Raw genomic sequence first — 18,061 nt, forward strand, 5'->3', positions numbered from 1 at the left:
ACAGAAGGCCTGAATTGTTCATATTAATGTGCAGTGTGCACTTGTATCTTCCATATTTATGTTCATGGAGAAAAAAAAAAGCTTTGTATGATATTTTCAATTAAAAACCAAATGAACAGGTGTGAGTGTGAGTGTTTTGTTATAAAATGTATTCAGACGTATCATTAAATGTCATGTTAAAAGTGAAACAAGACACTTGTCTTTAGAAAATGAAACTCAACTGTAATGTAACAGGATGATAATCAATAGAAATAAGTTAAAGATCCTCACAGACATGTTTTAAGATATATATATATAAAATATTCTGCTTTAAATAATAACTCGTGTCTGATATGATTAATGATTAATGATAAAGATTTGTCACATTCCATCAACAAATCCTGTAAGGATAAAGATTTTAAAAGAGTCACTGTAATTCCAGATTAGGAGACCTCTGGGGTGCCTTAATCTGGAATTGTCTCAACATTAATCCACTGGTCATAATGAGACAGTAAAGGGGGGAAATCTAATTTGAAAAAAAACCCATTCATATTCATGACTTCATAAATACTTTGTGACATTTATCCACATTTATTTTCTACTGTATAGAGCACAATCTAATCAGAGATGATGTTAAATTCAGTCTTTAGCATTTAAATCAGACCTTGTTTATTTGAAACTCACTATCCTAATTCATTTCAAATACCAAGGAGTAGGATGGCATGTAATGATGTGACACACTCCAAGAGGTCAGCTGAGATTTACAGTCAACCACTAGAGGGCAGCAAAGTGTGGCAAAGAAACAGTCCTCATGTCAAAGAATAAATGAGATAGATTTGACTATTTAACAACTTTAACTCAATATAGCATGTTGGGAAAATCAATACAAGCATGTGCACGAATCTCTAAAGAAGCATAGTTGATGATTTAAATGCATATTTTATTATGTTTTTCCCAAACTGTGATTTTCCATCAAGGCTATGATATTTAGTTGGGTTTATATGTTGGCAATATGCACCACGCTCAGTGATGGAGATGAAATATGATGTACATTTTTATTTTTTACTCAGTCACTGAACCTGATCCAGTGCTTCTGATCTTTTCCTGTTTCTTAAAAAAAAAAAAAAGAATGACCCACATTTGCCATTAATGATACTTTTAAAGTGTTTTTGATACATTATCTAAAGACGTGTGTTTTAATGGAAACACCCACTCTCCTATTCCACCCCCTGCCCCCTTTGCATTATTATGCTATTATATTATCATTATATCAATGCTATAAGATGATCTTCAAATGACAATAATATATAGATTGTGATTATTTCTGAGACAATATATTGTCCAAACAAAGTACAGTAGTTACTGTATCATGACAGGTCTAATCATGTGACCTGCATAACTCACAAGGCAAAAACAGCAAACACACCCACAGCATTAGGGTAGAATGTTTATTAGAATTTGCGATTAGCGATGTAACATTCACCTACATGGCGCAAAAGAAGTCATAAATATGCTAAAATGCAAATACGCACGCCTTTATTGAAATGAGCTCATCTCTTCAGGGGGATGATATCCAAGGAAAAAGTCAGTGATACGGTAGCCTTTGTCACTCTGATGACACAGTAAATCAAAGTAGAAAAATCTGCAACACAGTTTTATATCAAATATTTAGATACAAATGAAAAGAAATTACAAAAAAGTCAGAAGAGCACTGGATATTCTGAGAGTAAAACAGAATAAAGAAAGAAGAAAAAAAAAAAAAACTAAATAAAAGCTGTGTAATGCACTGCACTGCACCCGTAATAGTTGTGTGTTTTATCTTCATTCACATGGAGCTACAGTACTGAGTTGGCAGAAAAAAGGTGCATGGCTTTTGTATTCAAATGAATTCCTTTTTTCATCTGAAACAATACAGGGAGATGATCACATGTGGATGTAGTATGGTGTGTCATTTAGCTTACAGTTTAGTCCTTATGAACCAATGAACAGTCAACATAGCGCTGTGGTTAAGATGTCAGTTTATGAAGAAAAGTCAGAACATGGCAATATTTCAATTCTTTTTAGAGAAAATTAAAAAAAAAAAGAAAAAAAAAAAAGAATAAAAACAGTAAATAAATGAAGGAAAAGAAAACTGTGATAACATTTTATCCCTGTACCGAAGTGCTGTTGTGAATGTTAATAGCATGTCATGCTCCATTAGTGAAGTCCTTTAAAAGCGGGTTTGGCTTGTCCCGCTTGTTTAAGTATTCAGATGGTGGCCATTTTTTTTTTGGGGGGGGGGGGGGGGGGGGGGGGGGGGGGGTCTGGCCTGAGCTTAATGTGCAGGAGAGGAGGAGAAGGTGAGCTCAGCGAAAGGCAGTTGTCATAGTTGAGGTGAATACGATAATGCCGATGGTAATGGTGAGTATCCATGGTTGATAATGGTAAAAGAGAGGAGGGGCATGCAGCTCGGGCCAGAGGCGAGGAGGGTTGGAAAAAAAAGCCCCCGGGGGGAGGAAGAAGTCTCCGTCACGCTGTGGCCCCTGGCCTGGCGGTGCTTTAGGTAGGACACAAGACTATAGAGGGGAAAGATAAGGGATAATAATGTTACGTCTTTTACATGATGTAATAGAAAAAAGTCACTTTAATGTAAAGATGATTGCAGCAATTTGAGGAAGCTCAATTTAGCAAGAAGAGAATTTACTAGATTCCAATTAGAGAACCATTAATGTGATTTTCATTCTTGTGCCTCCCTCACTACTTTATTTTATTTAGCTCAGCTCCACTTAAACACCTTTTTATTCATTAATTCCAGACTAAACAATGACTTATTCTTCACCAGCCTCTTTATAGGAGTGTTAAAACCCATTCTTACCTTTTAATATGTAGTCAGTTAACAGTGTAGGCACCTTGTCACTGTCCTCCTTCATGGCAAAAAGAACTGTGGGGGGGAAAAAAATACAAAATATATCACCTGGATATGTACTTGTATTTCTGGCCAGTTATTCATCCAAATGTCCTTGACATACTTTGTGTGAGCATCTCCAGGTCGTCAACAGATGGAGGGGTGCTTTTCTTCTCAAATGGAATAACTGTGTTTAGATACTGGGAACAGAGGAGGGAGTCAAAAGGTTTAAACTAGGCTATTTAACAGTTGAGCTGACATGTGATAAGTTGATATTTTAATGTGAAGGGCCAATCAAAAGCGGCTTTGTATCGCTGGTGTCCACACGGTATCGAAACTGAAAGCTTAAAGGGGAAAGAAAGAGATTGACTTTCTTGCAGAAACTAAGCTAAGCTAAGCTAAAACGGTTAGCTTAGCTTAAGACTGGATAAAGGGGGTAACAGCTATACTGGCTCTGTCAAAAGGAAACAAATCCACCTATTGACATATCTCAGTGTTAACTTGTGTAACTTGTACAAAAACTGAATAGTAAATAGTATATAACATGATGTGCCAGCTTATATTGTGGATGGGAGTGGTGACTTTTTTTGGAGTGCTACTTCAGTGTTTGTACAGAGTAATTAAAGTCTTAATTATATGCATTAGAGGTGATTGTGGGTGGAATTTTTATTTTCGGACAGAACCAGGCAAGCTGTTCCCCCTGTTTCCAGTCAGTTATATGTGCATCCGCCTGTGATGTATGGGGACAAACAGTGTGGGCCTTTAAGACTGACATTTCTTACAGTGTATTATAGCATACTGCTTACACTATCAACAGAGGTCAGGTTACAGTGGGCCAATGATCCCTGTGTATGACCTCAACTGTACATTGAACTGATGTTAAAGGCAGGTTTCCCATTCACATTTATATTGAGTGATACAAGTGTTTTTTAACAAAGTGCAAATGTGTAGTATCTGTATATATAGGAACACTCATTGTTGTGTTCTGAAGCATGTTTGTATACATATGCATAAGTATATGGAATGTCGTGGCTTGTATGTAATGATTGTTTTTAATACTTCATACACCTTACCTGTTTGTCACTCCCTGTGCTTCCAAATGTCTGTCTGATGCCCGTCTGCAGGATGTTGGACAGTCCTTCCATGCTGAAACGCTGCAGTTCACACACATAAAACACACACACAAACACACACACACACACACACACACACACACACACACACACACACACACACACACACACACACACACACAAACACAAAGAGTACAGACCATTATTTAACACGATACATACATACTTACTGATCTTCTCTATGAAAACTTATGGTGAGATACTTTCATTGTCTATACTGCATCGGCATCATTAAGTCAGCTGTATATTCATATTAGTTCAGTAATGGCCTCAGGTATCCTGCAGTCGCCAGATGCAATCACTGCTGCTGTGTTTTGCATTGCATGGAGGGAAAATCCATTAAGTTGTTACTTTGTTAGTGGACAGGAATGGACTGCACTGTACACTGGGCTGTTACTGTATGTAGACAAACAGGTCACTTCCACTTTAAGATCCTTCCTGGAAGATGCTTTAGAGCCTAATGGACCAGAGATCCATTTTGTTAACAGTTAGAGGGAGGAAGGAGAGCTGACAGGCCCTGTGGTTCCACTGTTCACTGACTAAGCATGAAATCTGCACAATTTATAAACACACATACTGGAAATGGGTATATAGCCTACATTAAGGTATAATTAACAGTTATGGCACACACACACACACACACACACACACACACACACACACACACACACACACACACACACACACACACACACACACACACACACACACTCTCTCTTTGTCTATCCTACCATAACATCCTACTACACTACTTCCACTGCGCATACTTGTTTTGTCTTCTGTGAGTGTTTTTTTTGCATTTTTATGTGTATGTGTGTGTGTGTGTGTGTGTGTGTGTGTGTGTGTGTGTGTGTGTGTGTGTGTGTGTGTGTGTGTGTGTGTGTGTGTGTGTGTGTGTGTGTGTGTTGTGTTTCATATAAGCTATTGGATGTCTTCATATCCTTCAAGATGAATAAAGTATTTATCTACAGTACCAGTCAAAAGTTTGGACCCACTTTTTCATTCAAGGGAATAGGAAGGTGTGTCCAAACTTTTGACTGGTACTGTATCTATGTATCTATCTCTATCTTAGAATATAAATCATTGAAAGGTGTGATAAGCAGAACCCTCCCTCTTACCTTGACAGGCATGGTCCCTGTCTTCTCCGTGCGGGTCGTGGAGGCTGTATTCCCTGCGTTCACAGCTGGCACCGTCCCCGGCCCCTGCAGGCTCAGAGCCTTGTCTCTGCGTCTGCGTTTGCTGCTGTCTCGCTGCTCCTTCTGCCTGTTCTGCACCTCCATCAGGGCCGTGATGAACGTGTTCTTCACCTCCTTCTCGAACTCCAGCTCATCCCGCCGAGCCAGCTGGCTGACCAGCTCCTCCGAGTACTCGCGGATTGCAGCCTCCACCCGTTGCAGCAGCTCCACCAGCGCCGAGCTGGGCATCAGACTCAAACCTGCAGAAGGGAGAGAAGAGAGGAAAGAGAGTTATTAACTTGAGATTCAGACAGAATGTTAAAAACATACAGATTGTGTGAAAACAGGCAAAATCAGTTTAGCTAAGATTGATGTCATGTAGTTCAACTTGAGTAAAAGAGCCAAAATGAGACTCAAATTAAAATTCACTGCAGGACTCAACAATCAGCAAACTTATAAACTGACCAGCCCAGGTGTCTTTTGGCTTCACATTTCACATTATCAGTGGTTCCAACTTTTGTTTTTATCCCTTTTAACTGTGACCCCTTAATACAAAGCAAATTATTTGTCACAGATTATGTGTTTGTATGTGTTTGTTTTGAGTCAGCGCAGTTCAATCACAGCAATTTTCTTTTCTCAAATTGTTTCATTTAAATAAAATATCAAATGATAACCAAGGTCTAAAGATGTAGGACTATACAGTATTTCATAAGGAAATAGTAAAGATTAGAGACCTGTGTAGAATCTTGCAGCAGATCTAGTTTTTTCTTGTTTCTTACTCCAATAATTATCTCATCAACCCAAATACTCATCTTGAGACTTCTTGGAGGATCTCGACCCCCAGTTGAAAACCTGATGTTGATAATAATTTTGCTGCATATTTCTTTCCATATGATCAAACCCATTCCATTTAATTCTAATTCGAGTGAATTCAAATTTGAACTTTTTGTGTATGTAAGTTTATATTTCTAGTATATGGACAAAATACAGACTATTTAATCTGCTGCCTTACTTTACTTTACTTATGATTTATGAATCTATCCAGATTAACAAGAACCTTTTCAAGCCAGTATATGTTAAAATGAAAACTATGTATTTGTAATCATCAACATGTTGTTGGTTCAATTTGTTTCTCATGCTCTTATAGTAAGTCAAATATAAATGTAAAAAAAATAACACTTAACCATAATGTCAAACACCACAAGACTGGACAAATCAATGTATTCACACACTGTGCTCGGCCTCACACATGCTCAGCTCTCGTTCCCTCAGGCTCAGGAACCACATGGATCTGCAATATGTTTGGTCGACGGGGCGCCTCATGTCAGAGAACACCCTGTCCTATTGAACTCTCACCTATGAGATGACTAATCTAACCCCGTAGCTTACTAAATCAAACAGCGGATGTGCGGGCGCCACCCTGATGACTCTGTAAACATGACTATAGACCTACACCTCCCTCCCAACTCTTTCCAAAAAGACTGAATATGAGAGTAAACAACTTATTGAGATGAATATTTACTGCAGTGTGTTTGTCCTTGACCACAGTGTCCATATCATATAACTGGCCTTCATGTTGCATCTTCTAGAAATAGGGATGATATCTGTCATGTCCTGCCTATGGCAAGGTCTCATCTGAAGGGCGGGGGGTGGTCTCACCATTGGTGTTTTATAGTGACATGCTTCAAGGAGAAACATTAAAGTAACATAAAGAGTAGTGCCATTACAAAGATTGATCATACAGTACTGATGGGTTCTTAACAATGGGGGACTGGTTTGGCAATAAATATTGCCAAACCAGTCCCCCTCTGGAGGTACACCAAAATAGAAAGAGCAGATGACTAATACAAGCTACATTTTGACAGGAACCAAACTTGTTCAAACCTGAGACCGACTAACTGGACAGAACAAGCAAAACTTTCCAAGTACCAGTGACTAAGGGCTGAAGTAAAAGCAACATGAATTATTTGTAACTTCTACCTTCATAGGAGCAGTTGTTGTTGGAGGCCTGGGACAGCTGTCTGATCTCCTCCAGCAGGGAGGGGTTGGTCCTGGTGGAGCAGTGGCTGCTCTCTTCTTCGTCCTCCTCCTCGGTTTCTCCGGGATCTGGAGAGTTCTCCATCATCTCAACTATCTCCTCAATGACCTTGGATAGAGAGAGAGAGAGAGAGAGGGGGGGGGGGATATGGACAGGAAAGAGATTAGGAGAGGAGACGCACATCCATAATCGTCCATTTGCCAGTTAAGTGTAGCAACTAAAAGAGTTTATATTATACTTAAATCTATTATTGATGTCTACATAGACTGCAGCACTGCATGATGGGAAAAGGCTTGAGTTGGACTTATAGGCAGGCGTCTAAGCTTCTATGGCAGCATGATCTAACAACAGCCCTGTATCCACACTCATGTTATACATAGCAGCATGCAAGAAGCCACAGTAGTTAATATATGTAAAGACTATGATCTATAACAACACATCTAGTAATACATTTACAATGAATTTTGGGGTTCCTCAGAGGTCTGTTCTTGTTCCTCTGCTGTTATCATCAGTCATGCTATCTTTGGGTCAAGTAATGAGCAACTCCAATATTTATCTTCACTGCTATGCTGATGATAGACCGACTTATTTATCAATCCCAGCTCCCTTTGCTGACCTCACTCACAACTTGTCTTGCAGGCATAAAGTCCAGGTGCGGCGAGTTATCTGTCATCACAACATTCTTATACACCCTTTGTCTCCAGCCATTTAGATTATTGTAACTATTTATATGACGGAATTATCCATAAATAACTGATCTGCTTCTGGCTTGTTGCTGTCAGTCCCCAGAGTGAGGATGGAGACAGAGGGTGGAAGAGTATTTATTGTCATGGCTTCACAGCTTTGGAATATCATTAGGAATGAACCAAGTAACATCAATGTCCCCTATGTTATATATTGGCATTTAATAAGTTATTATGTATCGAGTTCTGATTGAAAAAAAAAGACCACTTTAAAACAATCACCTGAAAGATGATGGTAAATCCAACAAAACAAACAAAAATGCAGGATGTATGAAGTGTGGATGGTAAAAGAAGAAGAAGACACAAGCACTATTTTAGCATCATGTTACAGCAGCTGCTTTATCTTCATATCAAAAACAGACACGGACTTGTCTGATCTCACACACACACACACACCTGATCAGCTGTGATGAGAGGCTCTTCATTCAGGCAGTTGGCATTGTCATTCTTCTCGTTCATCTCCTCCTCCTCTTTTTCGTGGATCTGCAGAGAAGCAAACGACATTAATGATACAAATGTCTACTGCAGTATGTTTTATGTCTGTTTTTTTTATCATTTTCCACAAGAGCTAAATCTTTCCTCTTGGAAGGAGAGATCAGTCTGGTATTGCACTCATTTGGAAGTCTCATGCTTAAATATTTGAAAGGTTTTTACATTATTTAGTATCACTTTTTAAAAAATCAATGTACTATTCCATTTGTGAAATTATTTAAATAGTTGACATGAAACTTTAAATGTATTTACTGATTTGCAATACTGGACTTTCATACAGTTTTCATTGTGGAGTTAACTATAAGTGACATAATATGTGTCAGTGGCTCTAAATGTGACAGCATCTGTCCTTCAGTTGGTTGGTTCACCACCTTGGTCCTAACTGAAATATCTCAGTAACTATTGCCATGAAAGTCTGTACAATTAATGAACACCCAGAGGATGAATCATACTGACTTTGTTGATCCTCTCACTTCTCTATTGGATGGACTGGAATGAAATTTGTTACAGATATTAATGTTCCTCACAGGATGAATTGTAATCACCTTAGTGATCCCCCAGAGATTACCTCCCGACACATTTTAAGACATATAAAAATAGATAGATGGGTTACCTGCAACGAAAATGAGATTTGTAACACTGGGTTGTCCAAACTGTTTCAGTTAAAGTAGTTGGCTGGAAGAGTTTATTGATTGAATTGGGATGGAAAGAGCAGCTGCTACACTGGATGGTCTGTGAGGTACAATAAGTTTATACTCAAACTCCTTACCAGATTATGTGTTACGGCGTTTTCTAATGATCTTTTGTTGGAGAAGAAAAGGTATTGACAAATACATACAATACAAATGTATGCAACAATAATGCCTATTGTTGTATTTATTGATGTTTTTTTTTTTTTTTGGGGGGGGGGGGGGGGGGGGGGGGGCAGTATTGTTTGTATTTTTTTTAAAGTCATGAAAATACTCTGCTTTACATAATAATGTGTACATGTTAAATTCACTTAACTTGTTAGATTCTTAAACTTATGTTTAGTTGAAAACTATGAATATGCATACATATGCAGGATATATTGTGATATTGAAATATTGTACAGTTTAGCTGCTTGACACATCTCCTGAAAATTGGATTCTCAGTGTATATGCACCACATCACACTTTTTAAGTTGTTCGATTGGCTTCCAAACTGGTTGTGAGAGGTCACAAATCATGCTCATCGCTACATGTCTTTAACTGAGATTTAAGGTGAGCACAGAGACATTTTTTCTCCTCTGGCAGATGAATGTGGAGATAAAATCCAAATTTTAATTTGTCCAATACTCTGGTTTATGACCAACCCTCCTGTTGTCCTCAGCACAATATTGACCCAGGAGTTCTCACCTCAAAAATGAGGTATAATTTTATTCAAATGAGGCCTATTGACCATAATTTCCAAAAAATATGTGTAAAACATGTGGTAATAAGAATGGTAATGAAGTTTGCTAAAAAAAAAAAAAAAGGTCTAACACAGAATTGGGTGATAATTTATACTTTCTTTTTTTTATAGACAGTCAAAACAAAAGTTGCACGGTCGACAGGAAGACAACAGGACCAGTGATGCTAATTAGCAAATGAACTAAGATGGTGACAGCAATTAACACACCATCTTATATTGTTATGGTGTCCACAGTGTTAGTCTGTACTGATGATTATAAACAATAGTGAGGCAGTTCATGAACTATTTCCCTTTGCACACAGAATACAAGCAGTTGTATTATGTGGTACTGGAGTGTGCTGGTTAGAACAAGCATTGGCAGCCAATCTGTTAGAAGAAACTGTGAAATTGATTGGAAAATAACCTTGCCTTACTAGCCTAAAGGGGAACTGTCATTTGAAAAAAAATTCTACTGTTGGTCTGTTATGATATACCATTTATAACATGAGAATTTCACCATCTGGACATAAGACAGGATGTAGCTGATATGAGCACTTTGAAGCTCTTCCACATCAAGCCTCTCCCCTGTGGGACAAAAAACATCTGCTCTAGCCTCGACCAGCCCAAACATGGCCTCGACTGCTACTGTAAGTGCCTGCTGTCCAGTTGAATGTGACAGCCAATTAAGCGAGGGAAGGAAGGGGGAGAGCTTTGCTGAATGGCAGGCCGGTCAAGGTTGGTCAAGCATGACTTCAAGTGTCAGCATGAGATTAAGACTCAGAAAGAATGGACCAGTTAGCTACTCAGAGTCTAGCTACACAAATTGGTCCTTTCACTCATGGATATCTAAAATCATAAAAACAAAGCCATATTTGTCTTATAGACTAGTGGGATGAAAATGATTCAACCATTTGTGGCAAGTTGAAAGACAACAAAAACCCTAAAAAAATAAATTCTTCCTTATCTGCAAGAAAAAAAAAGCAAAAAATCACTTGTGGAAGGGGGAGAGAGGAGGTGTATATGGAAGAAGTGACCATGAAAGTAATTTTCTGGGGTTGTGAGCACATTTTCTGGGTCAGACCTGGTAGCAGTTTAAATAAAACTATGCTTATTTGAGTGGAAATACATTTTACTGTGGATCACAGAATCAGCCATTGATTGATGATAATAACTCTGGACACTAAGTTTCATACCACCCATATAATACTGTACATACTGTATGTGGATTCAAATAGCATGCATATAATATAACTCCCAAAGGCATGTGGAGTAAGTGTTGACAGTACAAAAGTACAAAATTAGTAGGAATAGCTACCTCTTTATTATTAAATTACATATTTTTTTACACATTATTGACGTTGTTCTATAGGGTTCTTAGATCTAAAGCACATAGAAAGATGTAGAATGACATGTACCTCCTGCTCAGACAGATTGCCGTTGAGTCCCTCTGAGTCGGCGCTGTCCCAAGTGCAGATGTAGTTGTCAGTTAGAGCGTCCCACACACTGCAAAATCACATACATGCACATATGTAAACATCAATGAATGTCAAACACCACACAAAAGTGAAAGAGAAGCAGAAGAAAACTATTGTTGGCCTTAGCTCTAAGGCTAGACTATTTTCAGCTGGTCTGTCCACACACAGTTTAGTTAGACAGTTATATAACAGGGTTAGACTAGTTCGGTTTGTTGTTTGATCTCCCTGGTTGTAAGGCAGTCTACTCAGCTCTATCTTCAGCAGCCTGCAACTCAGTCAATATTTCAATGAGGCAAGTCAATGACTGCGGATGAACAATGCACAACAGGAAAGAAAAGCACAGCTTACTACTCGTTAAAAGGTATCCTGAGCAGAGATTTAGATAAAGCTTCTCACATCATTGTGCCAGTGGCCTCTGCAACCCGGAGCAAGCGTCCGTCTGAGGAGGAATGACATTAAACTGGGAGAGAAGTGCCCTTTGTTTCATAGCCTTTGTGCATTTTTTTTTCCTCCTCCACTAACAGAGGTTGGCTCAGGACTCCAGCCCTGCTCCCAGTGGCACTGCCCACACCCGGTCACACAGTGGACACCATTCAGCTAACAGCTTACCTCACCAGCCATGCCTGCGGCCCATGGCTGCAAGCACCAGTGCATAAACAAGTTTTCAATAGACTTAAGATTAGATTTTTTAATACGTTTTCCTGAAAGCTAACTTGAATAGATGACACCATTCTACTGAATTGCTCAGAGGAAGTTGCATATTTATAATGCTGATTGTCATTTACACACTGGAAAAAGTTGTTATATACAGTAACACCATGAATATTGAGAGGTAGCTGCTTTTAATTGCTTGCTTTTTCAATGTTAATATGTTTTTGTTTTAATGTTATTGCCATCTAAGACAGTTTGAACTACATTTCTAACAATGCTATACAAATAAACCTCAAATTCAGAATAGTTTCAAGGTGGATTTACGGTATGATAAACTTCAACCCTGTTTTTTCTATTCAAAGATGTACAGTATCAAAAGTTAATCAATAGAGTACAAAAAAGTTGTTTTAGTAATACACAAGCACAGCTGCTAACAGTTGCTAACACATACACAATAGCTGTTCCAAACTTAAAGAATTGTATCCTCAAAAATGTAGTTACACTAGAGTTGAAGGAGCACAAAAGTCAACTAATACTGTAAGACAATATACTTATTTGCTTTCTTGCTGAGAATTAGATGAGAGGATTGCTTCCACGCTTCTATTTGTTTGCTAAATATGAAGCTGGAGACAGCAACGGTTAGCTTAGCTTAGCAGTAATGTTGAAAACAGGAGGAAACAGCTGGTCTGGCTCTTTCTTAAAGTAAAAACATCCACTTATACTGCCAGCACATTTAAAAGATGACTAATTAACACATACTATATTGTTTGTTTAATCCATACCAAAAAAAGTGTAACAATTTGTGGTTTTACATGGAATTATGTGTTGGACAAGTTTTTTGCTCAAGAGCATAGACCTCCTGGAGTCACTGCCAGTGGAAGTTATATCTCACAACAAATGAGATAAAACGTTTTAACTGAGCTCATTACACCATAATGAGCTTTATAGGTACTCGACAGACCCAGGCTAATTGTTTCCCCCTGCTTCCAGTCTTTTAGCTAAGCTATGCTAATGAGCCACTGGCTGTAGCTTCATATATGACCAACAAATGTGTGTAATATGTTTTTATCGAAACTTCTGCAACAATGCAAGCAGGTATATTTCCAGAAGTGTCAACATTTTTGTCATAATAAACCTAAACATTTTAATTAAATAAAACTAACCTCATTAAAAAATATATATATAAAAGTAAACTCTAATCAGTAGTAATCACGGCACAAAACACAACAAGACATGAACAGGACACAAGGACACTGTTTGGTCTTCTGGCCATATGGATGTATTCCAAATTGTACTTGGAAGTCAGAAATTCCGAGTTCCCAGTCAGAAATTTCAACCGGGATGCCCCCTGACTCAGAAAGTCGGATGAACCTCACCTGCCCTGACCTCAAGATGGCCATTCTATCCAAGATGGAGCATCAACAATGTGTAATATCCTGTTTATTAGCAGTTTTGACTTATTTGTGTCTCATTAAAACAGTCGCACACACAGCGCTGTCCAACTTCTATCTGTGGACATGTTGCTACAATGTTTGTATGAGCTAAATACAGCGAAATGCTTTTTTATAAACTGGTATTACTAACAATGGCTAACTTGGCTATAATTGGTTTTCTGCAGAGGTGGGAAGTAATAAAGTATTTGTACTTCGTTACTGTACTTAAGTAGATTTTCCAGGTATCTGTACTTTACTTGAGTATTTATTTTTCTGATTACTTTTTACTTTTACTCCCTACATTTGAACACAAACACCTGTACTGTCTACTTTGCAACACAAAACATTGCTGACATATCTGATGTTCTCTAAAGTGAGATAGGTTGCCAAAGATATGTCATCCCACTAAACTTTATGTTTTCAATGGAAAATGAAGTTGTCTAAAATATATCCTTGATAAGAGATTAAAAGGCTGCTCTGCATCACAGACCAGGAGTGATCATGATGTCACCTACGTGCCCAACATAAACAGCCTGTTTCATCAGTTGTGTGTGAGGTGGGTTGAACTTGAAGCAGAAAAATTATCCAAATATTTGAGTAAACTTTACTCAAGTCGTGATTTAAAAAGTCTATGACATCATCACGATGTAAAGTCTATGGGCCGAGTGAGAACTAGTGGGCGGGGCCAGCAAGAGAGACTTTTCTGCACATATTCAGTGAACCTCATACCACCATGCCAGGTGAGCAATTCTTATTGGACTGAATAAACGCCATTTTCAGTCCAATATCTAGCTCTTACAAATACATCCATTTGTGGCCAGCAGGGACTGGAACTCCATGTTACAAAGCTGGCCTGCTGTGTTTGTTGGCCTGCAGCCATTGAAGAGAAATCATTCTGTTTAATATTCTAGCTTGTCAGACTCACTCATATCTGCGTTTTTAATCAGGCATCTGCAAGGATTAGACCAAAAAGTGACACAGAATGTTTTCAACCAAACAGCAGATTTAGCTTGTTGACGATTATTTCGGTAGATCTTTGAGCCTCTCTCTGCTTTAACATGAGTCACTTTAACTTAAACTGCTCCCCCTTTCATTTATGCCATGACTCAACATTAGTGCTATGAACTTAAGTCTTTAGTTTCTATAAATGGCTGCTTGGATATGTGTGTCTAAGCTGCCCTGAGGCAAATAAATAGAGAGAATGATACTTTCTTGATTTGAAATTAGAGAATAAATTCTCATTTTGAAGAACTGGTGTAAAACAGAAGAACAGCAATACTATATCTTATTGAAAAAAACTGGCTTTACATATCTGTAGTGCTTTTCATAAACCAGTGTACGCAGTAGGCCGGTGTTTTAGTCATAACATGCAGATTAATGTTAGTATGTAGAGCTCTCATCCATCCACCGCCCTGTATTCTGTGCTCATTAATTAAGTGTTATTCATGAATACCGACTCATTTTTACCAGCAATTTGATATGGTTTAGAAAAAAAAAATCACGTGATTCCTTTCCAAAAACTCTCCTCATACACCTACAGTCAGTCTATTTTTAGCCTGATTCATATCCACACACCGCGAGGACGTCTGTCTTTCCGCCTGAGGGGCCTGTGAGCTAAAGGAGGAGGACCTGGCAGTCAGCTGGTAGAGAGAGGCAGAGACGGACACAGACAAACACACAGAGCCAAAGCCAACTGAGGCGTACATCACTGCACATTGAATAATTCAGCATGCAGCCTTACTGTGGAGCGGGTTAGGGAGGGGTGGGGTGTGGGGTATGGGGTGTGGGTTGGGGTGGGGTCATGCTTCTGATTGACTGACTGTTTGGGATGTTGTGGTCTGTGTGTGTGGAAATATTTTGGCTTTTGTCATGTGTGGCGTGCTGGGCTGCTAAGCCGCTGTTTTTGGCCCCCCGAGTGTGTGCTGTGCATAATGAGTGTGTCAGTGCTGGATTTACATAAAGGGCTGGACCAGTCCATTCTGTCGTCTGGCTGTGGTGTCTTATTATGTCACCACAGAATATTTGTGTTTATTTATATGACTTTATTATTAGTCTGATTTCCTAGTAAGGCAAATCACAAAGTACAACCAATTCTGCAGAAAGGTTGAAATATTTCAATGGAGATTCGGTAAGCAAACGTTATTAGTTCAGTTATTTGTAGACTGGAAGGCAGCAGAGCAAAGGGTTATGTTTCTAAAAACTTTAAACTATGTATATTAACAATGTTGTGACATAAAATGTTGTTTGGAATGTCCAGAAGCAATTCCTGCATCTAAAAATCCCCAAATTGATGCAAATGTTGTTCAATTGACTGTAAGAGCTACAAGTACCAGTTTATAATAATTCATGTACTCCTATTAGAGTATCAGATCCATTAAGATCTTATTCTTGCATATTGAATGGTTGGAAATGCCTACAAGATGAGACTGAGAGCTCCAGAAAATGTCCAATAACTGGACCTTATGCTACCAATTTTGTGTGAAACTCTATAAATAGAGTAAACTCACTCTTCATCCTGCAGCTGCTCCTCATCCTCTTGGTTGTGTGACTGGTTGCGTATGGGCGCCAGGACCTCCGTCTTGGTGTTGTAATTGTGGAAGCAGACGTTGAGCTTCTCGTCGAATTCGTTGACCAGGTCCTCCATCGACTTGAAGCTCATCATCTCAGAGAAGTTCTCCAGCTCGGAGAAGTCCTCGCGGCTGATGGGGGCCAGGGGGACGGTGGTGCTGGTGGTGGTGGTGCTGGTGCTGGTGGAGTAAGAGGAGTGGTTGAGCGCCGGATAGTCCAGCTCATCCATCCGGTACGGGCGGAGGTCCTCAAACTCCTCATCCAAACACACAAGAGGGGCTTCCATGATGTCCCCTGTCAGGTGAATGTGTGAGCCCTGCACAAAGAGACTGGTGGTGATACAGTGTTTAATTCATTGTGGTTGCTGATTTCAGCACTGTATAAAATTGATTTTTTAAAAATGTTTTATCAGCATCAGCGAGGCTTTTACAGGAGGAAATGTCTTTAAAGGGAAAGACAAGATCAGACAAAGCACAAAAATCTGTCATGTTTTGTATTCGTCCCCATCTGCTAGATTTACTAATATCCCAGAAGGATTTATCTGGCCTCTCCTAAATCATTCCTGTCTCACCTCATGTGGAATGGCACCATGTTGTCTAGACAAAGAGGAGATGGAGGTAGATGTGCCAGAAGGGGACCAGGTCCCAAAGGGAACCCAACCAGTTGGCTTTACTGGTAATATAGTTAATTAAGTGTCTCTACTGGGATTTTAACTGATGAGGTCTGTACGATTCTGGGACATGGAAACATGAAAGAACATTTGTCAAAGTATGTAATTTATTACAGTAAGGCTATGTTTTAATGTTGGCATTAGCAGGGTAACACTTTATGTACAGTATGTATATATTTGACCGTTTTTATACAGTGAAAGGATAAAACTATGTCTAGAAACTCTTCCTTTGAGCTCATTCAGGCCATCGGTGATTAAAAAATAAAGTTCTATAAAACAGCAGAATGTAAAGAGCGACAAAGTGCTAAAAGAAGCATCGCCCGCTCTTGTGGAGGACTTCCTGCTGCAGTCAGACTTTTAAGAGAAGTTGTGCCTGCCTGGGTCAAGCTGTCTGACGCAGTGTAATTACAGTATTGAGGCCTAACTTTCACCTTTTGTGCTTTGCTGGACCGTAGCCTGGCGTAAATGGGTGAGTACAGAAAGAGTCCATTTAAAAACAAGCTTGTGCAAGCCTCTTCTTCCTCCTCCTCCTCCTCATCATCATCACACCACTCAGCAAAGTGCTGCCGGAAATAGTTTTTCAGGATCGAATCAAGCTGTCTCTTCTCTACAGGGTTGTTGTTTTGTTTAGTTTTTTTATTACATCTGCTCCATTTTTCAGCTTCACAGTTATTTCTCATTTTTTCTGTAGCTGAGAAATACCTCCATGTTTTAATAAATCTTTGCATCAGAGAGATGAATCATCCCCTGCTTGCTTCACGTGACAGTTACTGACAACTATTTCTCTCAATAGATCCAATTAAGGTCATTTTTGTCCACTCGAATAAAGAACGTGGACATAGAAATGACTAGCTGACTCTAACCTCACAACTGGGGATGTTTGAAAGCGGAACTGATGCTCCACTCCTTGAAAAGTTGGCAGGGTGAATTTAATTCTCTAATAGCTCTGTAGCTCATCATCTGTGTACAGGATGTGGAAAATGCTGGAATATGTTCCTCTAGCAAGAAGCAGAAGGCAAAAGGCATGAAATCCCAGCATCCACATCAGAGCTGACGTTAGTACTGATGCTGTGGAGGTGGGAGTGAGTGGAAATGTGTAGGTAACTGTGTTGAAGGTCTGCAGAGTGGGATGTACAGCAGCCAGTGTGTGTGTGTGTGTGCGCGCGTGTGTGTGTGTGTGTGTGCGTGTGTGTGTGTGTGTGTGTCAGCCTTTTTTTTTGTATGTGACCTTCACACACAGAGAGAGAGTAGGGGTCTCAGGTGCATTCACCTCCCCCTGCTCCACAGGGATGCAGGTATGTAAAGAGCCAATCACAAGAGCTTGTCAGAGGTCATTTAATGCAATGGAGGCAAATCTATCAGTGATTTTTACCAAGGGAGGGGCAGATCGAATCAAAAAAAAAAAAATCC

At 39.3% G+C, this 18,061-nt stretch overlaps 1 protein-coding gene across 1 annotated transcript; it reads right to left on the reverse strand.

Annotated features, from left to right (window-relative positions):
• Window positions 1-2,217: 2,217 nt before the first annotated feature.
• fez1 (fasciculation and elongation protein zeta 1 (zygin I)) lies at window positions 2,218-16,267 on the reverse strand. The gene is made up of 9 exons (XM_062433401.1): window positions 15,921-16,267; window positions 11,270-11,357; window positions 8,349-8,435; window positions 7,152-7,317; window positions 5,115-5,431; window positions 3,937-4,017; window positions 2,988-3,063; window positions 2,834-2,899; window positions 2,218-2,534 (listed from the first exon to the last, which is right to left on the reverse strand). Exons 1-9 carry the CDS (start codon window positions 16,265-16,267, stop codon window positions 2,518-2,520), a joined length of 1,245 nt encoding a protein of 414 aa, XP_062289385.1. The 3' UTR covers window positions 2,218-2,517.
• Window positions 16,268-18,061: the final 1,794 nt, after the last annotated feature.

Source organism: Scomber scombrus, chromosome 14 (assembly GCF_963691925.1).
Source record: "Scomber scombrus chromosome 14, fScoSco1.1, whole genome shotgun sequence".
Classification (NCBI taxonomy): Eukaryota; Metazoa; Chordata; class Actinopteri; order Scombriformes; family Scombridae; genus Scomber; species Scomber scombrus.